The 27,437-nt window shown below is 43.2% G+C and overlaps 2 protein-coding genes across 3 annotated transcripts in view; one reads left to right on the top strand and one right to left on the bottom strand.

Moving 5' to 3' along the window:
* The window catches only part of prrc1 (proline-rich coiled-coil 1), a 45,461-nt gene that overhangs the window by 13,726 nt on the left and 4,298 nt on the right, over nucleotides 1–27,437 (bottom strand). The window contains exons 2-5 of one of the 2 annotated variants that reach the window (XM_063210545.1): nucleotides 8,055–8,167; nucleotides 5,049–5,534; nucleotides 2,495–2,640; nucleotides 1–10 (exon numbers count right to left, since the gene is read on the bottom strand). The exon at nucleotides 1–10 is cut by the window's left edge and continues 93 nt beyond it. In XM_063210545.1, the coding sequence (XP_063066615.1) occupies nucleotides 1–10; nucleotides 2,495–2,640; nucleotides 5,049–5,534; nucleotides 8,055–8,154 (742 nt within the window). In that variant the 5' untranslated portion in view covers nucleotides 8,155–8,167. The remainder of the gene's footprint in view (nucleotides 11–2,494; nucleotides 2,641–5,048; nucleotides 5,535–8,054; nucleotides 8,168–27,437) is intronic. The other variant, XM_063210546.1, reaches the window with a different exon arrangement.
* On the top strand, nucleotides 20,833–26,055 carry LOC134458973 (uncharacterized). Its single transcript, XM_063211337.1, has 8 exons — nucleotides 20,833–21,477; nucleotides 22,304–22,755; nucleotides 22,903–22,979; nucleotides 23,171–23,348; nucleotides 23,464–23,540; nucleotides 23,800–23,925; nucleotides 24,294–24,418; nucleotides 24,966–26,055. The coding sequence occupies exons 1-8, from the start codon at nucleotides 20,925–20,927 to the stop codon at nucleotides 25,892–25,894; spliced, it is 2,517 nt and encodes an 838-aa protein (XP_063067407.1). The 5' UTR covers nucleotides 20,833–20,924; the 3' UTR covers nucleotides 25,895–26,055.

Here is a 27,437-nt window from a genome sequence, read left to right as displayed (position 1 = left end):
CTGCCACACCCTACAACACAGTAACACATAAAAAGTGTTATTACCATGTTATTACATTACATAAATTAATCTATTATTATTACATTCATGGGGTTCCCTGACATGCCCTACAGTACATCTATAAACAAACATGTTATTACACGGTTATTTACATGACAAAAAAACAAGGAAACCTAAGTGTTATTAGATACAACCTTGAGTTTTAAAAGTAATGTATATGAAACTAATACAAGCTATATAGACAATAACAGGCGGAATTTGTTTCAAACATAGATAACATTTTCTAAAATGACATATCAGGATATCGGTAGAGTTTGACAATCAATAATATATTGATAAAGTCTTCCTAGATTCATCCTGAATTTCCTCCAGTATCTAAATAAAGCATTTTAACTACAACACTGCCAGTTAGCCCAACAGTCAGTCAGTCAACCAGCCATGCAAATGTATGGTCAAACAGAGACAGGCAGACAGGCAGATGAACAAACAGACAAACAGAGTCAGAGACAGACAGACAGTCACGCCAGGGACACATGCAGGCGAAACGAGTGAAGTGAAGAGAGGCGATATTCAGTGTTCCCTTCTGACAGCTCAAGGGTCAACAGGTGAATAAGATCAGTTGAAACATTTGTGTTGCATAATACTAAAAATGGCAGAATATTTCGCCCCTGTTCGCTTGCTTTCGCCCCACTTTGCATCCCTCATAGGAATGAATGACCAAGTTCACCTTGCTTGGCCAAATTGGTGCGTGTGTGTGTGTCACTGGCACGATATGGACAAGCAGGCACGAGACACGGCTGAGCAGATTGAGGTAGTACCGTAAGTGACTTTGATGAAAAGGTAAGAGACCTTCCTCAATAGATCCTGAATTTCCTTTGTTATAAATCATCTCCACAAAATTGACAGACTGCCAGTCAATCGGCCAAAAATGAATGAACAGATAGCGACAGACAGACAGACACTTAGATGGACAAACACACAGACAGACTGTTGAGAAGATCGGACTGATGAGTGAGTGACCTTGATTATAGATTAAGACTCTCTTTTTTCCTTCAGAAAGATTGAAATTTCTGATATGGATCCTGAATTTTCTTTGCCATAAATTAAGTATCTCTACAAAATTGACAGCCAGCCAGACAGCCAGCCAATTGGTTATGCAAATGGCTGGACAGATAGGCAGATGAACAAACACAGAAGAACGAGACAAGACAGTCGGATAAACGGTCAGAGAGGCAGAGTGGACGAGTAGTGAAATTGACGAAAAAAGATCTTCCTTCCTTTGATAGAAAAATAAAGTATCTACACAAAATTGACAGACAGACAGACAGCTAACCAGTCATGCAAATAGACTGACTGACAGACAGACAGACAGACAGACAGACAGACAGGCAGACAGGCAGACAGACAGACAGACAGACAGACAGACAAGCAGACAGGCAGACAGGTCTTGCCAGATGGATGGTCAGACAGACCAACACAAAGCTGAGCAGAGTGGAGGAACAGTAAACTGGTGGGTGAGTGACCTTGACGAAAATATATTTTTTTAAATAAATAAACTTATCTCTACAAAATTAACAGTTATCCAGACAGACTGCCAGCCAGCCATGCAAATGGATGGACAGATGGAGTAGAGAGACAAAGACAGGCAGGAAGTCTATGGACGGGCAGACAGACAGGACAGCTGAGCAGAGAGAAGTGAACTGGGGTGCATTTCTGAAAAGCGTAGTTGCTAGCAGTTAGCAACTTCGGTAGTTACCAATGGGAAATTGCATTGCAACCAACTACGCTTAGAAGAAATGCACCCCTGGTTAGTGAAGTGGACTGGTAACTGGCGACCTGTAATGTACAGTGACCTTGGGTACCTTGAAAGGTGCTCTAAATAAACAACATTAAGTAGAACAGTAATCATAAGTAGAGGCACTTTATTGTCACTGTACAAGTACAATGGGATGCCGTTTGGAAACAGTCCACAGATGCCAGGAGCAAAGCAGCATAATAGAAAAAGTTGAATCTGTTTTGGGAGCTCGGGCCGCAGCAACTATGTGAAACCCCACCTGGGAAACGTCATTGTGACACAGCACTCAGTGCTCACTGCACACAACAGGATTGAATTCATGCCTCAACTGTAAATGGGGGCAGACTCAAATGGCGCCCCAAGGGGGCAGTACGGCAGGACGGACCTGTGCTCAGGGTACCTCAGTCATGGAGGAGGATGGGGGAGAGCACTGGTTAATTACCCCTCCCATCAACCTGGCGTGTCAGGCGTCGAACCAGCAGCAAGTCTGCCGCCCAAGTCTGCTTACTCATGACTGCCCAATCTTCAGATAATGTGTACCTTGCACGGGTGAGGCATAAATGCAATTTCATTGTGTGCAGTGTTCACTTGTGTGCTGTGGAGTGCTGTGTCACAATGACAATGGGAGTTGGAGTTTCCCAATGGGCTTTCACTTTCACGCTTTCACCTCCACATCTTCAAATAATTCAAATAACTGACCTTGAAGAAGCCCCAGATGCCTCCGCCGGCGTTGGGGTTCTCAGCGACACGCGGGTCCTCCTGGTCCTCGGGGAACGTGATGGGGGACGTCACCTCCAGGCCGCCCGACGTCACCGGCTGTTGCATCATGGGATTGGTCATGACGCCTGGAGGAGGGAGAGAGAGAAAGAGAGAGAGAGAGAGAGAGAGAGAGAGAGAGAGAGAGAGAGAGAGAGAGAGAGAGAGAGAGAGAGAGAGAGAGAGAGAGAGAGAGAGAGAAACACACACAAATACATCACTATCTTAATATTTATAATAAACAAAATCCCAAGATGGGAAACAGTAACAAATACAAAGTCAGTGACTATCAACCCACCCCACCCTTAGATACACATCACATGACCCAATAGGCCATTAATTAAATAAAAGAAATACAGTTGAGTCACAACTTACAAACGAGTCGCTTAAAACACAAAAGACAGGAAGAAAAAAAAAGGAAATCTGCACACTGGAGAGCTGCCAATTAAATTCTATTAATTACTGAACTTCCAGTGATCGTCAGTCCTTCGGCTCAGTCAATCAAAGCATTTGATGTTGCTGCGAGCCCTTCAGCTCAGATAATGACGAGGAAGGAAAGGCACAACAGTTTCCGTTTAATCACTGAATAAGGCAGTGTTCCCAGAGCTCCCCAATGTCCAGCATGTACATCCCAACATCGTTCAAGTACAAACAAACTTTAGAGTTCTTTGATAATCAGCTGCATCTGCACCAGAAGCAGATCACTTGTTAACTAAAGTAGATGCCCTGCCACTAGCTATTCCAGCCCATTCAAGCAGCTAATCCTGAGCAGATGAGCCCATTCGTGAAATCACCTGCTTTGAGAGGGCACAAGCAGAAAGAATACATGGCAGGATTAAATATATATATTTAATCCTGCCTTATATATATATATATATACAGTATAACTTATTGGGCTTTTATGCCTTTATTTATGACAAGACGGTGAGAGAGTATGACAGGAAATTAGTGGACGGGAGAGAGGGGGAAGGATCAAGAAATGACCCCAGGTCGGAATCACACCCGGGTCCCTGGTGTTACAGTATGGTGGCCTAGCTCACGGAGCCACTGTGAACCCATACATGGCAGGATTTTTAGCTTGAATGCTTGCTTCTGTCTGCCACTGATTTGCAAAGTACTGGCACTATGCCTAGAGAGCCAACAGTATGCCTCTCTGGATAGTCTGACTGAAGCAACAGAGCTGCAGCTACTACTACTACTAATAACATTCATAAATTCCAATAACACGACTATGACTACTACTCCTACTAATACAACTACTGCTACTAATAGAGATAATAATGAAAACCAAAATTGCTATGGGTGAGAGAGTGATAAGCATCCTCTGGCAAGTTTTCACAATCAGTATTGATGGGGTTCTTTGGATGTCGTTTCTTCCATTTTTTTGCTTTGACTCCAGAGTCATTTTAGCTTCCGTCGCAGCAACAACAGAAGGTGCTGGGGGGCATTTAACAACTCTGGTTAATTCAAAATGCACGAAAGCCACTTGTCTACAAATGAAAACTTCAATATACTGGATTCAATTTTCAGCATCATGATTGAGTGCTTGCCTGCTAGCCATTTCTGCCACTGTGTTCGCTTTTCAAAAGAACTGCAGAATGATGCGCCAGTCTGTCTAAAGACACAAACACGACCCTGCTGCATCATCCACCCCACCCCACGTCTGACCTGCAGATGCTGAAGGCTCAGTAGCAGATGTTTTCCTGGGAGCATTTTTTTTTTCTCGTGGCATTGCATAAAATTCCCTCGAATTCCCCTTTAACTGACCCAGAGGAGATGACTGAATGATGATTATATCGCTCATACTCACCTGCAGTCCCACCCTCCTCCCTCCAAACTATGGTAACACTTTATAATAAATGCATAAAAAGCATGATAAAGACTTAGTCAATAGTGAATTAATGATGAACAAAACAAAAGCATTTTTGTACATTTGTTTATCATCATCCATCTACATTTTTTTTGTAAATGAATAAAAAAATACTCTGTTTAAAGGTTTGTAAAATTTTGAACATATTATTTGTAGATATTTACCAAACTTTTGTAAAACTTAGAAAACAATAAAACAAAAGCTGTCAATGTTTGGTTAATCATTGGTTAATTATTTTTAGTCTTTATAATGCTTTTTATGCATCCTTATTATAAAGTGTTACCAAACCTATGAAAGGTGACACAGCCGCACAGAGGTGTGCTATAATGGGTGTGGGAGATTTCCACAGCGCACACTCACACTCACACACACACTCGCACACACACTCGCACACACACTCGCACACACACTCGCACACACACTCGCACACACACTCGCACACACACACTCGCACACACACACTCGCACACACACACACACACACACACACACACATAGACACACACACACTCTCACACACACACACTCTCACACACACACACACTCTCACACACACACACACTCTCACACACACACACTCTCACACACACTCTCACACACACACTCTCACACCCTGTATCTGCTTACCTGGCATGGGCGGGGCACTGGAGAAGCTGGGCATGAGTGGCGTCTGGGGTGTGCGGCCCGCGTGCCCTCTGGTGATGTCATATCCTGCGCTCATGCTGAAGCCGGTCGTGGGCGGGCCGACTGGGGGAGGGGAGGTGGCCGCTCCGCCTCCGACACTCGGCACCCCAACACCACCACCTCCCATAGGGGGCGGAGGAGCACCCACGGAGGAGAAGGAGGAGGGGGAGGAGAAAGGCACCATGGGACTGGAGGTGTACGGCGTGCCCATGAAGGGTGGGGGGTTGATGGGGGAGGCGGCGGAGGAGACCAGGGGGCTGCTGAAGGGAGGGCCGAGGGAGGGCTGGATGGGGGGCAGGGAGGTGGTGGCCGTCACCGCTGCTGCTGCTGCTGGTGATCCTATTCCCCCCATGGGGGGCAGTGGGGTGGGGCTGGAGAAGGAGGAGGAGAGCCCCACGGTGCTGGGCAGGGGCATGGGGCTTGATAGACCTGTGTAGGAGAGGAGAAGACATGGGGATAAGGAGGAGAGGAAATAAATAATAAAACAAAGAAAAAATAAATAAGGAAGTGAGTGAGAGAGGATTAGCAGATGGTAGTGGGAGGAATGATGGATTATACCCAATTATAAACAAGCTTTGAAAATAAAAAAATTGTTTTGGTATTCAGAGAGACGTGTGACACAGTCAAAATCAAGGCAACAGAAGTACACAGTAGCAGCGGTACCAGACAGTAGGCCTACCAAGCTTCTGTTCTGTAAAGGGAGGGAGAAATAAAAAATAAACATAGAGAGCATGACATCACTGTTTCAACAATGTGAGCGAGAGCGGGGCTAATGACTTGAGGGTTGCGGATAAATGAGGAGGCGAAGTTGTGTGGCGTGACTCAGCAGCGATGAATGAGGACTTTTTAACTTTCTGCAGCTAAAGGATCCTGTTGTTATGAGGCCAGAAAAAAAACATGAAAGAGGGAGAGGCCGCTAACAGCTTTGTCCAGGGCCAGGATAAAGTAATCTGAATAGCCCCCCCCCACGCAATACAGACAATGTAATGAGGACCCAAATCTGGCCCGTCCCTCTCCATGGGCCCGGGACAACTGACCACTTTGTCTCCTAAACTCCTGTCGGCTGGAGACAGAAAATGAATGCTCAAAAAGCACCACAGACTAAGCAGCAGAGAAATGCAAAATATATTCTGTAGCATTCGCTCATTATTATCCGGAGTCCTCGTCGTCCTGTGCCACTCCGCTGGTCAAGTCTCTGTAATTACGCTACCATCAGCACCACAAAAACAAGAGTTTCACCCCCGTGGGAGAATTCACTGTTTGATGGAACAATATCACAACGGAAGGCTAACTTTTACACATGCACAGCCACAATGTATCGACAACAATTCCTTTTTAATTATTTTTCAATAGGGATGGAGAGTTTAACCAGCGATTAAATAGAATGTTTTTTATGCTTCTAGTTAGACCTTGCACTGTTTGGACCCTGTAGCAGTAATTATTTATATCAGATATATTGGGAAAGGTCACTGCAAAGTCAAGCCTGCTGATTAGTGGATGCATCGGAGGCGCGTGGGAGGGGAAATGCTCGCTGTCGATAATGAGTCCTTTGGAGGATATAGCCTTGCCCCCTTACACAGATATCTGACACACACATGCTGGGACACAGACACACACACAGACACGCTGGGACACAGACACACACACACAGACACACACACAGACACACACACACACACACACACAGACACAGACACAGACACACACACATACACACACACACACTAAGACGCACACGCACACGCACACGCACACGCACACGCACACGCACACGCACACACACACACACACACACACGAGCCAAGACCGGATTACACCCTCCCAAACCTACTCCATATTCTGGTGGCTTCTGATAAAAAGTGTCACAGTGATTGGAGATCAAGGCAGCTGGTCATACTGATTTTTGGCGGGGGAATACTTGCACATTCACAACTTTGATCTTGACATGAACATTTACTAAGTAATAAACTAATATTTATTTACTAGTCTGGCCAAAGTACACTAACCCAACAGATGCCTATGGTGGTGGACATGGAGAAGATCCACCAAGTCATGCATGAGAGTGTACATTTCCAAGTAGTCATAATGAATACGTAAAAATTACTGTACAGCGAATATGTTCTGCCGCATAAGTTCTGGACATGAACTGCCGAGGTTTTTTTTTGCATACTCTATATTTAAAAATCAACAAATAAACAAAGGGCAAGCCTGCAGTGTTGACATCATCTGGTTTTCAGCAGCCTACACTCCAGCCTCCAAAATTGAGTTTAAATCTCTCTGGGAGAAGTTGTCACTGTAGGTGTTAAGTGGTGGAAGTGGTGGCGTCTTATCTGACAAGCCACACTTGCAGTCATATAATATGACATAGCACTTCTTCATTTTAGAGTCATACTACCACTGCCACCGCCACTGCCAACTCCTGCCAACTCCTCTCCTCTCACTCCAGACGTGGGTGTAAAAAGGCTTCTTACATCTAACCGTCCTCTTACCTTACCATAATCCCAAACTAGGCCTACTTCCCCCAGTGCAATCATCATTATGCACATGTTCTGAATTCCCTACCTCATTCCATATTCACACACACGTACACGTAAGCAGGCCTGCTTCCATCCATTCATCCATCCATCCATCCATTTATCCACCCATCCACCTTTTATGGTAAAATGGAACCTCCAGGGCTATTCTTGCAAATCACTCGGGTTTAAAGTGAATTTGAGGAGAGGAGAGGTTTGAGGAGAGGTTTTGGAAAACATCATGTAGAACCATATAAGAAAATGTGGGCGTATGTGTACACACACAGACACACACAGACACACACAGACACACAGACACCTAAAGTCCAACTTCTCTCTGGTTTTAAAATGCAACTCATACTCTCAGTGGATTCTCAGAGGCTACAGCAGGTTTACCAGGGAGATGAACCCTTCTCAGAGTCTGCTCTTGACTTACCGATGGTCAGAGGAGGAGGGGAGCTGACTGAGGAGGCCACACTGGGCGGAGGGGTGGGGGTGCTGGGCGGGGTGGTCTCTATTCCACTCTCTTCCATCATCTTCCCTCACTTTCTATTGCAGGTGTGGAGAAAAGGAGGATGAGAGAGAGAGAGAGAGAGAGAGAGAGAGAGAGAGAGAGAGAGAGAGAGAGAGAGAGAGAGAGAGAGAGAGAGAGAGAGAAAGAGAGAAAGAAAGAGAGAGAGAGTGTGTGAGAGAAAAAGTGAATGAACGATAGAGAGGCAAAGAAAGAATAAAGAGAGAGAGAGAGAAAGAAAGAAAGAGGGAGCGACAAAAAGGTAAGGAAAAAAAGAGGAGTAAAAAAAAGGCAATTCATTCACGCTCTGGTAATGTAGCAGCTCGGCGTCTTTGACAGGCACTTGGATCCGTGGGCTGCTTTGTCACGTCTGCCAATTACTGCAGGGGCTGCTCCTGTGTAATTGCCTGGGCCTACACTGGCTGCTCAGGCGAGGAGTGGAGTGGAGTGGAGCGGTCCGGGTAGAAAGACCTGTCCATTATCCGCCACAGCAGCTCCCGCAATTCAGCACTACACGCTCTCGTAAGGACTGGACAATCGTAGTGGGGGAAAAAATGATGCATTTTTCCCATATCATCGATTTTTATCATGATTTGTTTCCATGACATTGACCCGTTTCACTTTCAGAGCATCTGGTTTTAAGGCTCTTTTTTTTAAAAAAGACGACATCGACATTAAGGCTGTAACGATATTGCATCGAACCGAGGGATCGCGGTACGCAGACCCACGAACCCCTATCGCGAAGCTTCCTCACAGAATCGCGATGTGCCCTTTTAAAGTTGTTACCCCTCAGTGTAGAACACAACAGGCAACATACAGTCAAGCGTTTGCATATGCGCTTAAAAAGACCAGGAGAAAAAGGGCGCACACGTTCGAGTAACAGTTCCATTCACAGCTTTCTCATATAAAATGCTCCGTCCAACCAGCACGTTGTTATTATCCATTGCCTGAGCAACCTCCGCGAGAGGCAAACATCGGAAGGTGAACGACAAATGAACAACAAGGAAGGTGAAGGACAAATGAACAACAGACCAAGAAGGCTTTTATAAACGTGTCAATATTTTTTTTACTCATGCATGCGCGGTGTATTGCGAGTGGAGTTTGATGTTGGAGCGGAGAGAGAGAGAGAGCGCGAAAGAGAGAGAGCGCACGAGATGCTCCGCCTGCCTATAAACCAGCCTGGAATCGCTTGTAGGGAGGTGCCCGAAGTCGGACGAACGTTGAGGTCGATAGGCAGGATATTAGGCAGCATTATTTCTTCCCACATTAATGTTAAGCTATATTGTAAAATTACCGCCTACATAAGCAGAAAGCATGCTCCATTTCAGCCTCAGCATTCATTCTCGCTCTTGACAAAATGTCAAACCACAAAACAAAACGAAAAACGTGCGCGTTACGTAGCAGTGAGAACTAACAGGTTAATTTCGAGTTCTGATTGTAGGATACGGGCAGGCGCAGCTGCACGATCAAAAAAAAGCTACAGAAATATTTAACTTAATCAAAATTAAGTGTTGCATTTCTTTAAGTAGCCTAACTTAACCCTATCCAGACCGGGGGGGGGGGGGGGGGCTAAAAGTGCCCGCACCAACTTTGATGTTGTATAACTCCTGAAAGACTAAAGCTATGACTACGAAACTTTGTGACTTTTCCTAGAATGAAGTTGGCTACAATGTGAAAGATTAGGTTTATCATTTGTGTTGTTGCCATGGCAACGGTTTTCTGACAGGTACGCCTGACCAAAAATCAATAATCTAAGCCTCATCATCATCACTTTTCATATTTGTTTACATTTTCATGAGCATCAGGCACCCTTGTGAACATTTGAAGTAGTCTGATGCACATAATAACCAAAATTGCTGTGCATTACCTAAGTTAAATGGAAAAAACATTAAGGTGACATTTTGGGCAATAAAATCAGGAAATGACATCATAATGACATCATAATATCCAATAATGACACCAAACTGATGTCATTCATAGATCCTTGGTTGAAGATCATATGGCAAGCGGAATTATCATTTATTAGCTATGCTCGAATATCCGCAATTGTCATTGTAGATATCAACAACGTCATTCTGGATATCTACAATTGTATTTTGGATAGTCGTGATAGCCATTGGAGATATCTGAAACGTCATTTCGACTATTCAAAATGATAGTTATAGATATCTACAATTGTATTTTGACTAGGCGAAACTGAGTTACAGATATCTGCAATGACGTCATTGAAAACGACATTCAACTCGTCACATATCTCAAATAACAATTATGGATATCTGTAATTCAGTTTTGACTAGGCAGAATGAAAGTTAAAGATATCTCAAACGTCATTTTGAATAGTGTAAAATACCCTCCTTGACGTGGTAAGACCACAGCCAGAGAGATTCTAGAATGAGAGGGGACATATGGCGGCCATCTTGGTGACGCCTCCGGGGTGCTATTTCGCGATTAAGTAGACCAGATCTGAGAGTCAATGGGAAAAATGAATGGGGAAACTGAGTATAGGACGGAGGGGAACCCAGCGGTTGTGAAAACCATATGGTTGAAACGACCGTGAAAAACTGATCAACCTAGACTACTTGGTTGTGTCATACGAGTCAAAATAAAGCTTTTTGAGCCACTTTTCTCACGTTTTTTTTGACAGAGCGCAGGCGCAGTAGTTCCATAACGGCACGAGAGCAACGGCTTTTCACAACTGAGCATGTGCAACATTTCGCGTGCGCCGATGCAGCCAGATGATTGGATCAATGGCAACGCAGCTCAGCAGGCACATTGGCTCTTGTTACCAGAAAGGCGGGTAGACGCCATATTTGCGTTACGAATCTTCACCGTTAATTTCTATGTACCTGTTCTATCTCCCCTTACTAGAATATATCTCAGCCACAGCCCTTCTTCCTAAGAGTATCTGTGGCACAGACCGATCTGTGGTAAGACTCTGCCATGACCCGCCCCCTCCGAATTCTGATTGGTTAGCCACTTAGTTCCACGTTTTAGCCGGATATGTAATTCACGCTCCCTTGTTGATGTGTTTACTGGCGGTGCATTTGAACAAGCTACGACGAAAAGCACTATTTAAAGATAACTACTATGGTAATAAACAGATTATAGTCTGATACGATTTCTTAAAATGTTTAACATGTATCCGATTTGTGTTGTTTCCCTCTCCATGCTGGTTAATGGCTCCATTAGACTCGTTGTTACAAACAAAATACGTGATACAGACGCCTTTTCTGTCTGTCAAATCTCGCCCTTCACGCTGTCTTGTATTTTACACTGAATTCGCTCTGAATTAATATCAGCCAACATACTAAATGCTGCTTAAATTTCGATTCGACTGGTAGAAAAGACCTTACAAGCCAGTTTTGCCTACTAGCCATTTGGGCTAGTGATGCAAAAAGTTATGAGCCCTGCCTGCTAATATTACCAGAGAGGTGCTATAGAGGTAAAGGGTTATGATATTACACTGCCAAAAAACTACTGCCTCCAGCAATATTTCAACCAAAGGTTGTTTGGCTTACTTACCATCAGTTTTGGGCAAGTTACCGAAGAAGTGTAATGCATCAGTGATTATTACTGTGCTTTCAAAGCAGTCCCTTAGGCTACATAACAACATTAATTTTAATGTAAGGCATTACCCTTAACACCCCATCATGAAGGGGGGTAATTAAATGAAAGCAGACATGAAAAGCAAGAGGCAAGATCAAGATGGAAACAAAAAAGATGGCATAACAACGTTTTATTATGGAATAGAAAATACTTTGTCATACCAGCATGAACATTGCCTTTGGTCTCACTGAATACAAAGACAAAAACAGGCGAACAAATCGCTGCATCCAACCCCCTCCCAGCACACACATACAAATCAGTCAGTAGTTCCAGACCATACACCTCTAGCTTTCCCATTGCTTGTTTACCATGGTATAAAATAATGTTTATAGATGTTTCTCCTTGCAATGATGTGCCTACCTGATGGCAGCAGTTCAAATTTAGAGGGAAGAGGATGGGTAGAATCATCTAAAATGTTCAGTGTTTTCCTGTCAACTGTATAGACTGTCCAGTGGCTTGTGAGTTCCTCATATAATATTTCCTTTCCTACCACTCTGGACAGCCTGTTCTTAAGTAAGGTGAGGTGGCCATACCAAACAGAACTGTTATAGGTAAGGCCACTCTCTATTAGGCTTACATATGTCCTCTCCAAGATGTTGCAGTTTACTCCAAAGCCGTTCAGCTTCTCGATTAAGAACAACTTTTGATTGGCCTTTTTGCATACGGCATCAACATTATCTGCAAAGTTAAGCTTGCAGTCAATATATTTATGGGCAGTCATGGGTAAGCGGTGAGGGCGTCAGACTTGTAGCCCAAAGGCTGCCGGTATGACTCCCAACCTGCCAGGTTTGTGGGGGACTAATTAACAGTGCTCTCCCCCATCCTCCTCCGTGACTGAGGTACCCTGAGCATGGTACCATCCCGACGCACTGCTCCCTTGGGCCGCCATTGGGGGCTGCCCCCTTGCACGGGTGAGACATAAAATGCAATTTTGTTGTGTATAGATCACTGAACACAGTAAACATTAAACAAGAATGACCCAAGCAAACGTGAAATGCAGTGTTCCAGTGGTTATTTCATTTGTTAGAAAAATGCCATAAAACCTGCATGAGCCTGTGTGAAAAAGTAAATTGTTAAATGAGAAGGTATCTGTGATTAATCTAAATCATTTTGGATATATATTTCACAGCTGCCCAAGTCTGACTACTACCTGGCCTTTCAAACCAAGAGATAATTCATATCGAACCCATGACATCACACTGTGAATCAACGACATTCGGGAGCAGGTTGTAATAAAAATAATTTACATGTCTCAGACTGTAAAAGGTTCTTCAGTTATTTCTAAATCATTGGGTCATCTGCAAACCATGGTGAGAGCCATTATCCATAAATGGAGAATACATGATGTAATGGTGAACATTTTGGCTGTCACACTAAAATTACCCCAAGAAGACAGTGACTGTGGAGTTTAGAGTTTAGAAAGGAACACAGAACAATATCTTACCAATGGGAGGTGTTAATTACCGCATGAAATGGAAGTGTTCATGACTCAACAATAAGAAAGAGACTAGGTAAACATTGCAAGCATGTCAGAGTTCAACGGCCAAAGTCACCTCTGACAAGGAGAGTATCAAGACTTGTCTCACATTTGCTACAAAAAAAAAAAACCATTGACAATGCATACAAAGCTTCTGAGAAAATATAAATTAATCACTGAGAAACTGCATTTTTTGCTTACTTGGGTCATGGGTAATGTTTACATTAGTGTGGCTATCTGAAAATGTTAAGTGTGCCAAATGTGCAAAAAAGTAAACAAAATCAGTAGGGGGGGTAAAAACATACACATGGCACTGTATATATACATGTATATAATACTCATGTAGAGCATCAATAAAACATGTCCTGTTTCAAAGAAGAGGGCGCTTATCCTGCCGATTGATGAGGCAGGGGGCTAAAGCCTACCCCCCTTCACAGGATGGGGACAAACTGGTGACAGTGGCGAGGGTTGTAGAGAAGGTGCCACGGCTGAAGCAGAGACCCATTGCATCCTCTCCTCACAGGACAGGGACCAACCCTCGATGGAGTCTGAAGGGGAGGAGGTGGGGTGTCGACGCCAGCATACTCTAGTCAGCAAAACAGTAGAGATAGACAGAGAGGTTTTAAATGAGTGTGCGCAGGCAAAGTGAGTATACCCAAAAACTTAAGCTAGGTTGTGGAGTCCATCAGTAGGGGTTTGAATTTAGAAGTTTACTACCCAATGATCTTGTGTAAATACACACACAATACATTACACTTAGTTGACACTTTTATCTAAAGTGACTTATTCACAGGGTATTGGTTACAGTCCCTGGAACCATTTTGGGCCAGGTGCCTTGCTCAAGGGCAGTTCAGTCATGCATGGAGGTGAGGGGAGAGGTAAGGGTGGGACTTGTTTCAGCAACCTTCTGATCTTAAGTGCTAGTTGGCCATAAGACCACATCCTTAACCATTTAGCAACGTCTGCCCACACCTATAGAATGCAATTTTTTGTACACTTGAATCACACAAGTCGAACCGTGCAGGGACACCTCCGTCACACACACACACATTACAATGTCATGTTCCAACGGGTACAGAATACAGTTAACAGTGTGTTTTGCTTTCATTTTCTGTGCACATACCTAGTCCTCCGGCACATTCATGTTGACACCTGCACAGCATCCTCCCACAATCACTGTTACAAAGCCACCTGAAAAACATATGGCATATTATTTTAGGAGTAATCATGTAATCAATTCTTTTTAGTGAAATATGTAGACCAGGGTTTCCCAAACTGGGGTGCGCGGCCTTCCATAAGGGAGTGCACAAAATGAATAGAGTACAGTAATGGTGGATATGTGTGTGTTTTAAACAGCATTAATGAACAATAAGTAGTAAGTTTTTTTTAACTGTATAGTGAATTGTATGCTGGAAGGGTCCATTGGAAGTGCAATTCATAGTGTAATTTATATTGTCATGTAACAAGTTCCATTGTAATGACGGCAGAAAAATATTGGGTCTATTGGGAATGAGGATTCTCCAAAATGACTCTGCATAATGTGCGGTGATTTGCTAACCCATAGTGCAAACACGCTTAGGCCGAGGGTGAGCAAACCACATTAAAATATACAAGGGGGTGCACAGGGAATAAAGTTTGGAAACTGCTGAATTGTAGACTAAATCAACAAATAATTTCAGGAGTGGGGAGATATAATAGAGAGAGATCAGTTTAAGAGTTCATCCATACGCGTCATTGCTTTGTTAAAATGCGATCATACTCGCAATACTGTGTTAATGTAAGAATCATGTTATACAAGCCAGTGCAGGTGGAGTGGCGTGCATATGGCAAGTTCTGGAAGGCATGACTGTCTCGGTTGTCTGATTATAACCAGACCTAATCACAACTTAAAAAAGGTCTGCAGACCTGCCTACTGTAAATCCAGTAGGGGGGTGTGTGTTTTACGATTGCAATGGCTGTTTATTGGGCATACGTAGCCATAGCCAATCGTGTCAGTTGTATCTATTCCAACAAACATCCATCGCCTTTCCACGTCTCCCAGCTCTCCAATTGTAGAGAGACAGTGGTCTGGTACCCTCGCTGAGGATAAACTCCATGCCGTCTTTCGGATGGGAATGATTGTGCAAAGCAGAATGGGATTTCCCAAGTTACTGTCTCAGTTCTGTGAGATGCAAATTGCTGAGACGCTTTTCATAGGCAAGAAGAGGCATTCAGGTTAGAAATCAGTCAATTAATGTGATTTTGTTTTAGTGAAGCCTTACCATTTGGTTAGTGTTGAGATGAATGGTGCATAGAGACGTGGAGCCTTGGGCACTGGCTATAATCATTGGAGCTGAAGAGGACTTGACAGTGCTTGTCCTCATCATGTCCTCGTCGCCTAACTTTGAAAATGAAACAAAAATGCATGCTTGTCATTTTATCCCAGTTAAGTATGAATGCACTGCAGAAGCAAATCAACATTGTACTGCTTCTACAACACTAGGCTACAGTACCATTATTATTCAGTCAAACTCTGTGGGCAGGGCAACATCATGATCAGACCTCTGCCACAGTAAATGAGACACCAGCCCATCAGTAATTTAAAAAATCTTGGGTTGCAGCTGACGTCATAGTGCTGCCCCCTGATGGTGATCTACCGCTGCTGGTGGACAACCTGGGCTTGGAGCCATTGAAACCCATTCAAAACTTCATTTTTTCGATCTGACACAGAATATTTTTAATCAGACCTAAAGACACACCATGGGACTTGTTTAAAAGCTGAGAACCTCAGCTTTCCATAACTGAAAGCGGTATTTTCCTAGCATCTACCAATCCGAAGGTAGCCTACTTTATGTGCGGGGTTACCTTTCTAAAGATAGCGTTTTGTTTCCTTGGAAACGGAGCGGAGATGAAGCAAGACCAATGAGCCAGACAGACTGACGAAGCGATAAATGTATGTCATTTGATTCGGTTTTGCATTATTATGGATGGATTTCTAATCTTGACATTCTAATGGACAATCTGTACGAGTTTCAAAATGCGTTTTTATATAACATGGGAGTAAAATGTGTTAACAGTACGCCCGTCTGGGATTTGTTAGCTAGTCCGCTAGTTAGCTATATAGCAAGTAATAGATATTAGACTCGATCTGTCTCAATGGCCCAAGCATAAACAAAGAAACACCAGGATGTGGATGTTTAATATCAGCAATTTGTCAAAGCAAAACATTCTGAAAATATTCACAGAACCAGTTCATTTTATCCACAGCCTTGAGTGTCGGCAAATCTTTCCACTTTTGACATGATGTAGTGTAGAGACCTAGCACTTGCTAGCTAACTAGCGGGCCAGCTAGTTTAACAAATCCCAGACGGGATGTAAACACATTTACTCCCATATCACATAAAAACACATTATGAAATTCGCATAGATTGTCCATTAACATGTCAAGATTAGAAATTCATCCATAATAATGCAAACCCGAGTCAAATAGCGTATGCGTAACACATAAACCGTGTCCGTTTCCAAGGAAACAAAACGCTATCTTTAGAAAAGTAATTCCGCACATAAAGTAGGCTACCTTCGGATTGGTAGATGCTAGGAAAATACCGCTTTCAGTTATGGAAAGCTGAGGTTCTCAGCTTTTAAACAATGGTGTGTCTTTAGGTCTAATTAAAAATATTCTGTGTCAGATCGAAAAAATGAAGTTTTGAATGGGTTTCAACAATGGCTCCAAGCCCAGGTTGTCCACCATTTCAAATTCGCGCGCTCCCGTGATGGGGAATTCTGACGTAACTACAACCCAAGACATGATCAAAAAAGGAGACAGGAACAGCAATTCAACAACAACTGCATATTTAAGCAGCACAAAACAAACACCTTTATGCAGAGTAAAGAATCACCCTCATAGCTAATGTGCTAAATGTCTGTGGTAGCTGCTAATGTGTGCCACGTTCAAGTAAAACTGTTGCCAAATTGCATCCTACGGCCTTTCCCGGTTATAGACAACAACCACAAGCTGCTATTAACGACAAAAACCTGCACTCTCAATTGATGGTGTATGAATGGTGATACCGAGCTTTTTGAACGGGTTCAAAGTTAACCGTTGGACTCACAGCATAGCTTGTACCAATTTAAAACAAAACTCACCCTGTACTCGATGAAACAGTCGGTCGTCGCGTTGAAGTAACTTTAGGCATGATCTGCACTGGAGCTTGCCAACTCTGCTCTTGCACGAGTAGCTATGTTGAAAAGACGATTGAAAACGGTTTCTTGACGCTCGTTGTCCATTTCACAGGTGCAACTAATCACTAAAATGGCGGTGTGTGTGTGTGTGTGTGTGTGTGTGTTTGTGTGCTCCCGCCAAATGTGAGGGGTGGGGGAAGGGGAGGGGGGTTGGTGGTGCGTGCATGGGTCATTTGCATACAGATATCTGTAACGTCATTTCGCCTAGTCAAAACTGTTATTCTAGATATCTTTAATTACATTTCGACTAGGCAGAATGAACATTACAGATATCTCCAATTTGAGATATCTCTAATCAAAAATCATTTCCAGATATCTATAATTGGATAGTGGATATCTACAATTACATTTCGCCTATCCATAACTCCAGTATGAGATATCTAAAACGTCATTTTGACTAGTCGTAACTCCAGTTACAGATATCTGCAATTGAATTTCGCCTAGTCAAAACTCAATTAAGGATATCCAAAAAGGAAGATATAGATATCTTGAATTAGAAGGATTTGAAGATATCTTGAACTGACATTTTGACTAGGCGAAATTCAATTGTAGATATCTCGAATTGCAATTAAAGATATCTGCAATTCAGTTGCAGATATCTGCAATCTATGTTGTGGATATCCAAAATAGAATTGCGGATGTCCAAAATTACATCACCCATTGAAATGAATGGCAAACGTGACGTCATTTGCCCTATCCAGAATTCATTACGGATATCCGAAATGACAGTTACGGATAGGAGGAATGTCGTTGCGGATATCTGAAATGCTAATTTTGACTAGGCGAAACCGAGTTACAGATATCTGCAACACATATCCATTCTGGCTATTAAATGTTAAAACCGCTTGCCATAAGATCATCCCCTCCAAGTTTGGTGGTCATACGGCATTCTGTTCCTAAGTTATGAGGGGGGGGTCAAAAGAGCCCCCCCCCGGTCCCAGGAATGCCAAAAAAGCCCGGTCTGGATAGGGTTAATACAACATGTTTCCTGACGATATATGGCCAGTGTTGTTTTAATGTTTGGATATTAATTGGATAGGCATAGGCCTAATGTTTGATAAAGTAAGACAGCTGCCAATGACTATACACCCTGACCACCCACCTCTCTCTCTCTTTCTCTCTCTCTCTCTCTCTCTCGCTCTCTCTCTCAACATATGATCTTAGCTTATTTAGCCTATAAGCCTTTTCACTTGGTGAACTAATATCCCTTATTTCTCTGTGTTGTGTTTTGATGTCAACACCTGGGAACAGGTTGCAGTGGTAGCCTATATCTGCAACATCATTCAGCCTTGTAAACCTACCAAAATAATGCAGGCAGGTAAATGCAAAAAATATATTAATTACAAAGTATATATATAATTTATTTTCATATAATTATTATTATTTTTTTCAAAAAAAATTTTTCAATTTTTTTTGTGTGAAATCGTGGGGCATATCGAACCGTGGGTCATATATCGTGATACAAACCGAATCGTGGGTTGGGTGTATCGTTACAGCCATAATCGACATCTCTGGTATTCCGACTTCCATTGTGACATAGGCCCACTCCTTGGCATAAAAGAAACCATCCCCCACAAAACTGAGAACTAACTTGTGAGCATTTTTTGGGGGAATCAGCAGAGACGTCAGTCTCAGAGGGACTGGCCCAAGGTCAATCAATAGCTGTGGACATTTCATCTCATCTCAATTTTCCCACAAGTGTCGCCGTATGTGTTCCTCTAAAAACATGTGCAGAGCACTAGGTGAACATCATACTTAGTGCTAGCCACAGATGGGACCACTGTCACCAATTTGCAAGTCACAAGTAAGGCTTTTTCACATATCAATACAAAAAAAATTAATATGTTTAGATTTGACATGCTATCGCAAGTCATTGCAAGCTACAACTGTCAAGTCACGCCAAGTCTCGAGTCAATAGTGTAGAAGTCAAGTGAACAATGTTATTACAGTATATTACTTGTAATATCAAAACACGACTGTTTTGACTGTACCTACACAAGCAATTAAAGTATATAGGCCTATCATATATTTTGTTAGCCTGATAAACCAGCCTAAATGTATTGGATGTATTAATTTAGTCTGGCCCCGATGAATGGACAAAACGGAACATTGTTGATGAGCACAACCCGTTGTCTTTCAAACCTTGTCTGTGCCTATAGGCCAACGCTCGACCAATCAGCGCAACTGACTGTGACGTAGTAAACGCGACAGAAAGCTGTGGGAGGGGACTGTATGTAAACAAGTGAAGCAACTTCAGCATGGCTACAGCCTGCCTGTCCAGTGATGTAAGCAGCGCAGTGTATCACTATAGCGTTTTGAGATGGAGTCGGACTTTTGTTGTCGCTTGTGCCTAAAAGACATGCGAGTTGCCGGTGTACTACAACACTTTACAAAACTGTTCCTAAGTGCAACTAAAGCTTCGTCGGTTGCGGAAAGGTTGCAGAAAATTGGAGTGAACGTCTCGAATACACCGAGGAAGCCCAATCGAGTCTGCCGAGCGTGTACAACGGTGTTAAACAGACTTGAAAGAGATCTTCCTATTTATCGGAGGTGGATTGCAAACGAGGTCGAAGAAGGTGCCTCCGCAGAATCAACAGGTGCTGAAAAGCGAGCTCGGGAGCCTACTCCCTCGAAAACGCCGAGAGACTTGAAGAAGCTCCGCCACAGTACCGAGAAGCCAGAGGGATCTGTCGCTGCTCGGCGGAATATAGCCGAGGTAAGTTGACATTATCAGCGTAACTGCGACCGGTGGCGGCAAAACTATGCTTAATGTTCTAATACAGACATGAACCGTAGCTTAAGTTAGCCTTGAAGTGTTACATTAGTCAGTGGTCGAGTTGTAAAATCAAAGCAGGGGCCCGGTCAGTGATGTATTGTCATTATTGGGGGTTCGGGGGATGTCCCCCGATAAAATGTTGTAAATGTAGAGGTTAAACAAGTGCAATTGTAACACAATACAGTATGTGAAGAAGGGATGTTTTAGAGGGGAATGATATTTTACCATTTTCATTGAGGGGTATGTATAATTATCCAACATTTCATTGTAGGGGGCATGGCATCCCCCTCATAGTCTATCCCTACAACTCCAGCCCTGATGTTAGTGGGTTTGACCTTTTCGATACTGTAGAACTAAGCCACCTGCCAGCCAACCCATTGGCAAATTATGTCGTCTACTTTTACTGTGACATGCCAATTACTTGCACAGTTATTTTTTACTACAGTGTTGAATATGACACACACACACACACACACACACACACACACACACACACACACACACACACACACACACACACACACGGCTAACACTACCTCTGTGTCAAACTCTCTCTCTCTCTCTCTGGGTAAATAATATCTATTCTAGACAGATATTACATTTACACTTCTTTCATTCACAGGCCCCAATCAAAGGCTCAGTTGGTGACTCAAAGGAGGAGTTGATAAGGAAATATTTGGTCAAAAGAAAATGGAGGGCAGCAGCCAAGTTGATCATGTCACATAAAGATCTGGCTGAAGAAGTCAAAATCCAAGTCCTGGCGATGGTACAGAGTGAATGCAAGACATTATGCAACCCATGTGGCGACTTCATGTTGTGGCGTTCATCACCCGAAGACCTTAAAGTCTTCTCATTTTCCAGCCTGGAATCAGACCTCCTGCGTCTATCACCATTTCTGCTGTCTGTCTTTTCAACCATCTCCAACAACTGTCGACCCGTCACCTGTGCTGCCATCTCAATAGCACTGAGGGGAAGATCACCCCGGATGTCAGCGTTTGCACACTACGTAAACAATGTTCTACATTATGGTGGTGCCAAGAAGGCAGTCTTTAGCAGACTAAGTAAACTTGGCATCACAACAACTCACAACAACTCCATTGTAAAGCAGAAAGAGATGGCAGGTACATATGCAGATGGTCTGTTGGTGCTAAAGAGGCAGAATGAAGCATTCCTGGCAGAGCTTAACAGTACTGTCAGTCCAGGAGAGGAGAACCTTGACACGGTACTCAGTGATGTCTTCGGAAGCATGGAACAGCTACAGTTGTCAGGTGAGGCATAACCAACCTCTTCCCGCTCACACACACACACACACACACACACACACACACACACACACACACACACACACACACACACACACACACATGCATGCACACACACATGCACACCCACACCTACACATACACACACAGTGTTAATACATGGGAAGTAATCTTGTATGCTTTTTGTAAAAAAAAAATGGTGTGGGTGAAGGAGCCCATATGAAAATGAGGTATACAATAAACGCCACAGGCTGTCCGGCCAAAACAGTAGGAAGATGTCCAATGAGTCAGACACACACAGAGGTAAAGGCAAGCCGTGGTTTTACTATGTGTAAAAGAAGACATAAACAGGACATAAGAAACATGTACATGATCAAAATACAATAAGCATAATACACATACAGACTATATACAATACAGAGGGAAAGGAGGACCAAGGGGGATGGGAAATGTGAGGATGATTGCCTACAGCAGACATCCTAAGCAGGGGAAAGTGAAGTGATAAACATGGCACAGCTACCTTAACCTGTGGCTCAGCCCTAATATGCACTGAGCAGCACAGCAGGGTGCCGAGCTAGAGGGTGTGCCTGTTGCCGGGGGGCCCTAGCAACACAGTCTAAGGCCAGGAGCGGAAATTCACCGTGTGCACAGGTCAGCGAAAGGAGAGCAGTAGAGGGAGGGGGAGGCAGGTAGCCCACCAGCAAGGGGGGGATGGGCTGGCTGCAGAGAAGTTGTGGAATCTCACCAGAGGGTTGAACTGTTAGGAGCCCACCAGGCTTTAGGAGCCACAATTCTAAACACTTTGTCTTTATGTACTTTTATATCACAACAGAGACTGCAGAGGAGGCAGGTCCAAGCCACGCTGAAGGCCCGGTGCTGGACCAAGATGTGAGGATAAGCTCTCAGCCATTTCCTGAACAACAATCAACTCCACCACATACATACTCCATTGTACTTGACAACTTGGACTTTTTCATGCACGCACACCATCAATCATCACGCCACAGCAACCAATCCATCCACTGGATACACCATACTGCTGTCCAGGATCGAATTCCCATATATCATCTGCCCATTGACAAGCCGTGCGTGGATCTTCTTCAGTATGACTTGAGAGAGTCCCTCCCTGGACCCGACACACAACTTTTCATGCGCAGAGAGTTCATTGTCCTTGGCAGCCAAATCCTCACCCAGTATCTGGCAGCTTTCAGACCATTTTCCAGAGTGGTACTGCGCCACATCCCACACCAGTACTCTGAAGAAATGTCACAGCCTTCAACAGATGTAAGAATATTTTTGAAGATTCTACTATTTACTAATGCCTCTATCAACTGACAACAGTCAATTCTGTATAGTGACATATGTTCATCCAACTACCAACAGTCTGTGTAGTTCAGTGACTTACAGCATGTTCCTCTTTTCTAATTACAGTTCCCATTAGGGCTCATTTTCAAAAATGAAAATAAGACTTCTGACCTGTCCGAGGCACTCAGACACATTCAGCAGAAGTAAGTATGAAGCATCGCAACAGTTTTCCTAACCCCCAGATGGCAAACATTCTGTCTGTGCCAAGACCCGCAAGGGAGACTTGCGCACTATGACATGTCCCTATCACTTTCTGTACTACTAAAGCCCATGCTGAACATTGCAAAGACCATACTTTGTACAGTTACTTCACACATAATCATCCTCATTGCAGGTATGTTCCAAACTGCCCCGAGGGTGTCTCCTCAGTGTTGGTAGGAGGTGATCGGCTCACTGAAGCCAACTGCAGAAATATACAGTGGTCTTTTGCAGAGGGACCTGATGAAAAGGATATGATGGGAAACATGGTGTTCATGTTCGAGGACTGGCACGCCATTAGAGTACTGTTTGAAGTAAGAACCATAACCGATCAAATATTCACATTTCAAATAAATATAAATGGACCGAGATAGTAACTTCATTTTTTCGGGGGTGGGTGTTGTGAAATTCCTTTGTTTTTCATCTTAGATCCACTTCAAACTGTTCTTCAATGTGACATCTGGCAAGGACCATGGGACACTATGTGCCAACATGACAAAGTTAAGGTAAATCTGCTGTATTGTTATCATAACTTCATTGATTACTTATTACTTAATGACATCCAGAAATTAAGTTGGATGACTACAAACATTCAAATATAAATGCACTGTATTGTCTTGACTTAATTATGAATTTTAAGTTTCTGGCATTTTCACAACACTTTGGCCAACCAGCCAGTGGAAAGTGAAGAGACCACTTTGTAGATGTTATTGTTTAAAGTGTTGACATTGTTTTCTGCTGTTTGGTCCACGTACTACACTACAGCCACAATGGACGAGTCTGGATGCATCATGAACTTGTGCTTTCTGTTGTGGGGTTGGACATGCACTTCTGCCATCATGAAAAGCAGAGTCATCTCCAGGGAAGGGGTTCTATGAAATTAACAGGATGGTATGGTTACATGCATTTTGACAGACATTTTTGTATTTTCACTAACAATTCTGCACACGTGTGCCTGAGGTGAATGTGTACTGTTTGTCTTTGCATGCAAAACTACATTCCATTGCATGTGGAATATGCTTTTTAAACCTAACATGACGTACAATCAAGGTTTATAGATTAACAGTAGTGGCAGAAAATATACTTGGGCGGGCCAGGCGGAGTGTGTGTGTGTGTGTGTGTGTGTGTGTGTGTGTGTGTGTGTGTGTGTGTGTGTGTGTGCGTGTGTGTGTGTGCGCGCGCGCGCGCGCGTGTGTGTGCACATGCCCATCAAGGCTCATGAGAACTGTATATGTCTAATGTTTGTGTATTTGTCACAGGTGCAGCAATGCCAAACAGGGTCCCCATGGAGCCTTCAATGCCTACAAACATTTTGTCATCACTGACACAACTGCTTTGTTCCTGGCGGCTGCCATGGAGCAGTTTGGGCTTCAGGATGTTGCAGGTAACTTCAAAGTCTTTTGATAAAGAAATGCTTGGCTGTGAGTAGAATGTTGTCTAAGACTAGAAGTGGGCAAACTCAGTCCCGGGGGCCATCTGCGGCCCACGGGACCATTTCATGTGTACCTCATATAATAATAACAATAATAATACTTTGGTATTATGTGTAGCGCCTTTGAGAATACCCAAGGTTGCTTAGCAAGATATCTGAGTAAGTGTGTGTGTGGGTGCACAAGAAAGACAAATTTTAAGTCAGTGATACACCCATCCAACATTCTAAGGCTACCCAAGATAAGGGTGCGGTGGGCTGGAGACTAACCAAGTAGAGGCTACTGTATTCATCCTCATAAATGTCATTACAATGTGCAGTAATGAAGTAGTAAAACTCATTAAGTCAGCATACTAAATGTCTTGTTACTGACAAAGGCAAATTACGACTTCTGGCCCAGCGGTCAACGTTTCAAACCTAATTTGGCCCTTGAACTGAAATAATTGCCCACCCCTGTCCTAGACTGATGTTTGTGATGTATCTTGTCTTTAATCTGATGTAGAAATCCCGGATTCCTTTGTGCCGGACAACGTTGCGTCCGGAACACAAGAAATGAAAAGAGACTGGCTCAGTGAGAAGACAGGCGAGGTGGTGGACAAGTTCATCATGTTTTGGGATGAGCATGTGGTCAGCGAAGTCCCTGAGAGGCCGAAGAAGCAGTATCCATGTAGAGCTCAGGGATGTAAGCAGACCTACACATACCACAAATCAAGAGACAAACACGAGCTCAAAAAACACAACATGGTTGTTTCGGACACACCAGCACCAGCACCAGCATCCCAAAACGATCACAAACAAGCACACAGCATGGCAAGGCTGAGTTTCAGTTTTTTTCTGATGGACATGTTGGATGCTGTCAAAGAAGGTGATGGGGGCAGACTGATGCGGCTTTACAAGGTTGCCCTCCTGTTCTACAAAGCACATGGACACAGCCACTATGCCTACAGCACTTTTCTTCTGACAGTACAGCTAAATGCAGTTCTGAGTCCACGGATGGCCCACAGCGTGACCTGGAACAGATTCTGGAATACCAGGGGAGGGAGAGGGGTCAACATACCCCTTGATCTACACTTGGAACACCTAAACAACTTCCTGAAGTCGTTTCTGAAGGGTCAGGGTCCTAATCTGTCTGAGCGCTCTGCAAGCCGGATCAGTCAGTCATTGGGTGTCTTAAAAAACATGATGGAGAAGGTTGATGAGGAGTTGAGCATCAAAAGGCCAACTGGCACCCATCGCGCCACTCAGGAAGCAGACGATGTGCTGACTCTGGTCAGTGTGTTCACTGAGGGTCGGATTTTTTCTGATATACCTGGACGCTTCTTTCATGCCTTCCCTGGTTTCCACAAGAATCCACTTGTCAAACTTCAAGACCAAGACATATGGCAGTGGATGAAAGACAAACTGGATGAGTGGAGCTGTTTAAGACTCTGATGTGCATACCACAGCATGTTTATTTCTATTGTTCATGATACTAGTGCATAATGTCTTTCTTGTAAATATTGTATATAATCTTTTCTTGTAAATACTGTGCAAAGTTTCTTTCACACTTTTCTACTAGTCTATATAGTTTCATTGTATTGTAATTTAATTGTTTGCCAAAATGCCTTGTTCCCTAATTTGACATTCAGATAAATAACCTCATTTCACTTAACTATTTTTTGTTGTGCAGTCTCATTTCAGGTCACAATGTCATTATTGAACCAGAAGCAAGTCAAGTCTAGTTGGTCTATTGTCAAATTCCTTGACATGGGAAAGCAAGAAATGTAATTTCAAATTCTTTGTATGACCAGTGCATGTAAAGAAATTGACAATAAAACCTACTTGACTTGACATGAACTGGTCATACAAAGAACTTGAAATTACGTTTCCTCCTTCTCCCATGCAAACATACTAAGGGTACAGACAAGGCTAGACAATAGACATTAAAGCGCCAAAAAAGTAGACTGCAGTAGACCTATGTAATAACATAAATAATAAGAGATGCCTTTTGTTGAACACATTCGTTTTGTTCAAGTGTAAGGTGCTGACAGATTTAGAGGCATTGTGGCTTAGTAATAGCCAACACTGAGCTAAGAAACTGTGTGTGTGTATATATTGACATTGTTGCCTTACACGTAAGTGATTATGTGCAAGTATTAACATTGCTACGTATTCATGGACATGAATACATTTTAAAGATAACTCAGGGAAACAGAGAAGATGATTGAGCGAAGCCAGGGGGAAAAAAAGATGGCACCCCTCATCCAGTGCTTCCCTATAATTTTTCGTGTTGCAAGTCATGAAGAATGCAAAATATTTGCAAATGGATCTTTGGAAAGACTATGACTCAATTATTAACAATTATTGACTCAAACAAGAATATCAATCAGCACTGCTCACATTTTATTTACAAACTGTTAAATCAAGCTCTGTTTAAACCAAACCACACAAAAAGACCAAATATTATTTGGTATACAAAAGTTTAAAAAAAAAAGCTCCAGCTGTACAATAGAGGCACTTGTGGAGAGATGTCATTACAAGATATTCTTACAAAGTATATGAAATCACAGCAAACAGTAGGTGACAAAACAATGGAATTGAGTGTAACCTGGTGTGTACATACTTAAGGATAGCAGTTAATCACACTGATCTTGATCGGACTTCTCTAAAGGTGACAACCCAGACTCTGTACTGCTGTGACATGGAGTGCCCTGACTGCTTTCTGAGTAGTCATCAAAGTAGCCTTTGAAATGTTGGTCTGGCACCTCATATTCACTTGGAGACACATGTATTTCTGGCAACTCAAAGTCCCCAAAAACCTCATGGCACACAACCAGAATTTGTTGTGCGTGTTCTTTGCTGAATACAGGGAGATTGTCCATAATGTACTCCAGATCAAATATGTGTTTGCAGTGGTCAACCACACTATTGATGAGGACCTCACCAAAACCAGTACAGTGTGCTATACTTGTGAACAGAGGTTGGTGGGGTACAA

Source organism: Engraulis encrasicolus, chromosome 11 (assembly GCF_034702125.1).
Source record: "Engraulis encrasicolus isolate BLACKSEA-1 chromosome 11, IST_EnEncr_1.0, whole genome shotgun sequence".
NCBI lineage: Eukaryota > Metazoa > Chordata > Actinopteri > Clupeiformes > Engraulidae > Engraulis > Engraulis encrasicolus.
Note: the sequence above shows the minus strand (reverse complement) of the source record. Positions and strands in the feature narration are given on the sequence as shown.

What these genes read in the sequence shown, in the direction of transcription:
- LOC134458973 (XM_063211337.1), top strand. Translation starts at nt 20,925, where the DNA reads ATGTCACATAAAGATCTGGCTGAAGAAGTCAAAATCCAAGTCCTGGCG. An exon ending in CCATTAGAGTACTGTTTGAA is followed by an intron (nt 23,349 to 23,463) that starts GTAAGAACCATA and finishes TTTTCATCTTAG; the next exon opens with ATCCACTTCAAACTGTTCTT. An exon ending in TGGGCTTCAGGATGTTGCAG is followed by an intron (nt 24,419 to 24,965) that starts GTAACTTCAAAG and finishes AATCTGATGTAG; the next exon opens with AAATCCCGGATTCCTTTGTG.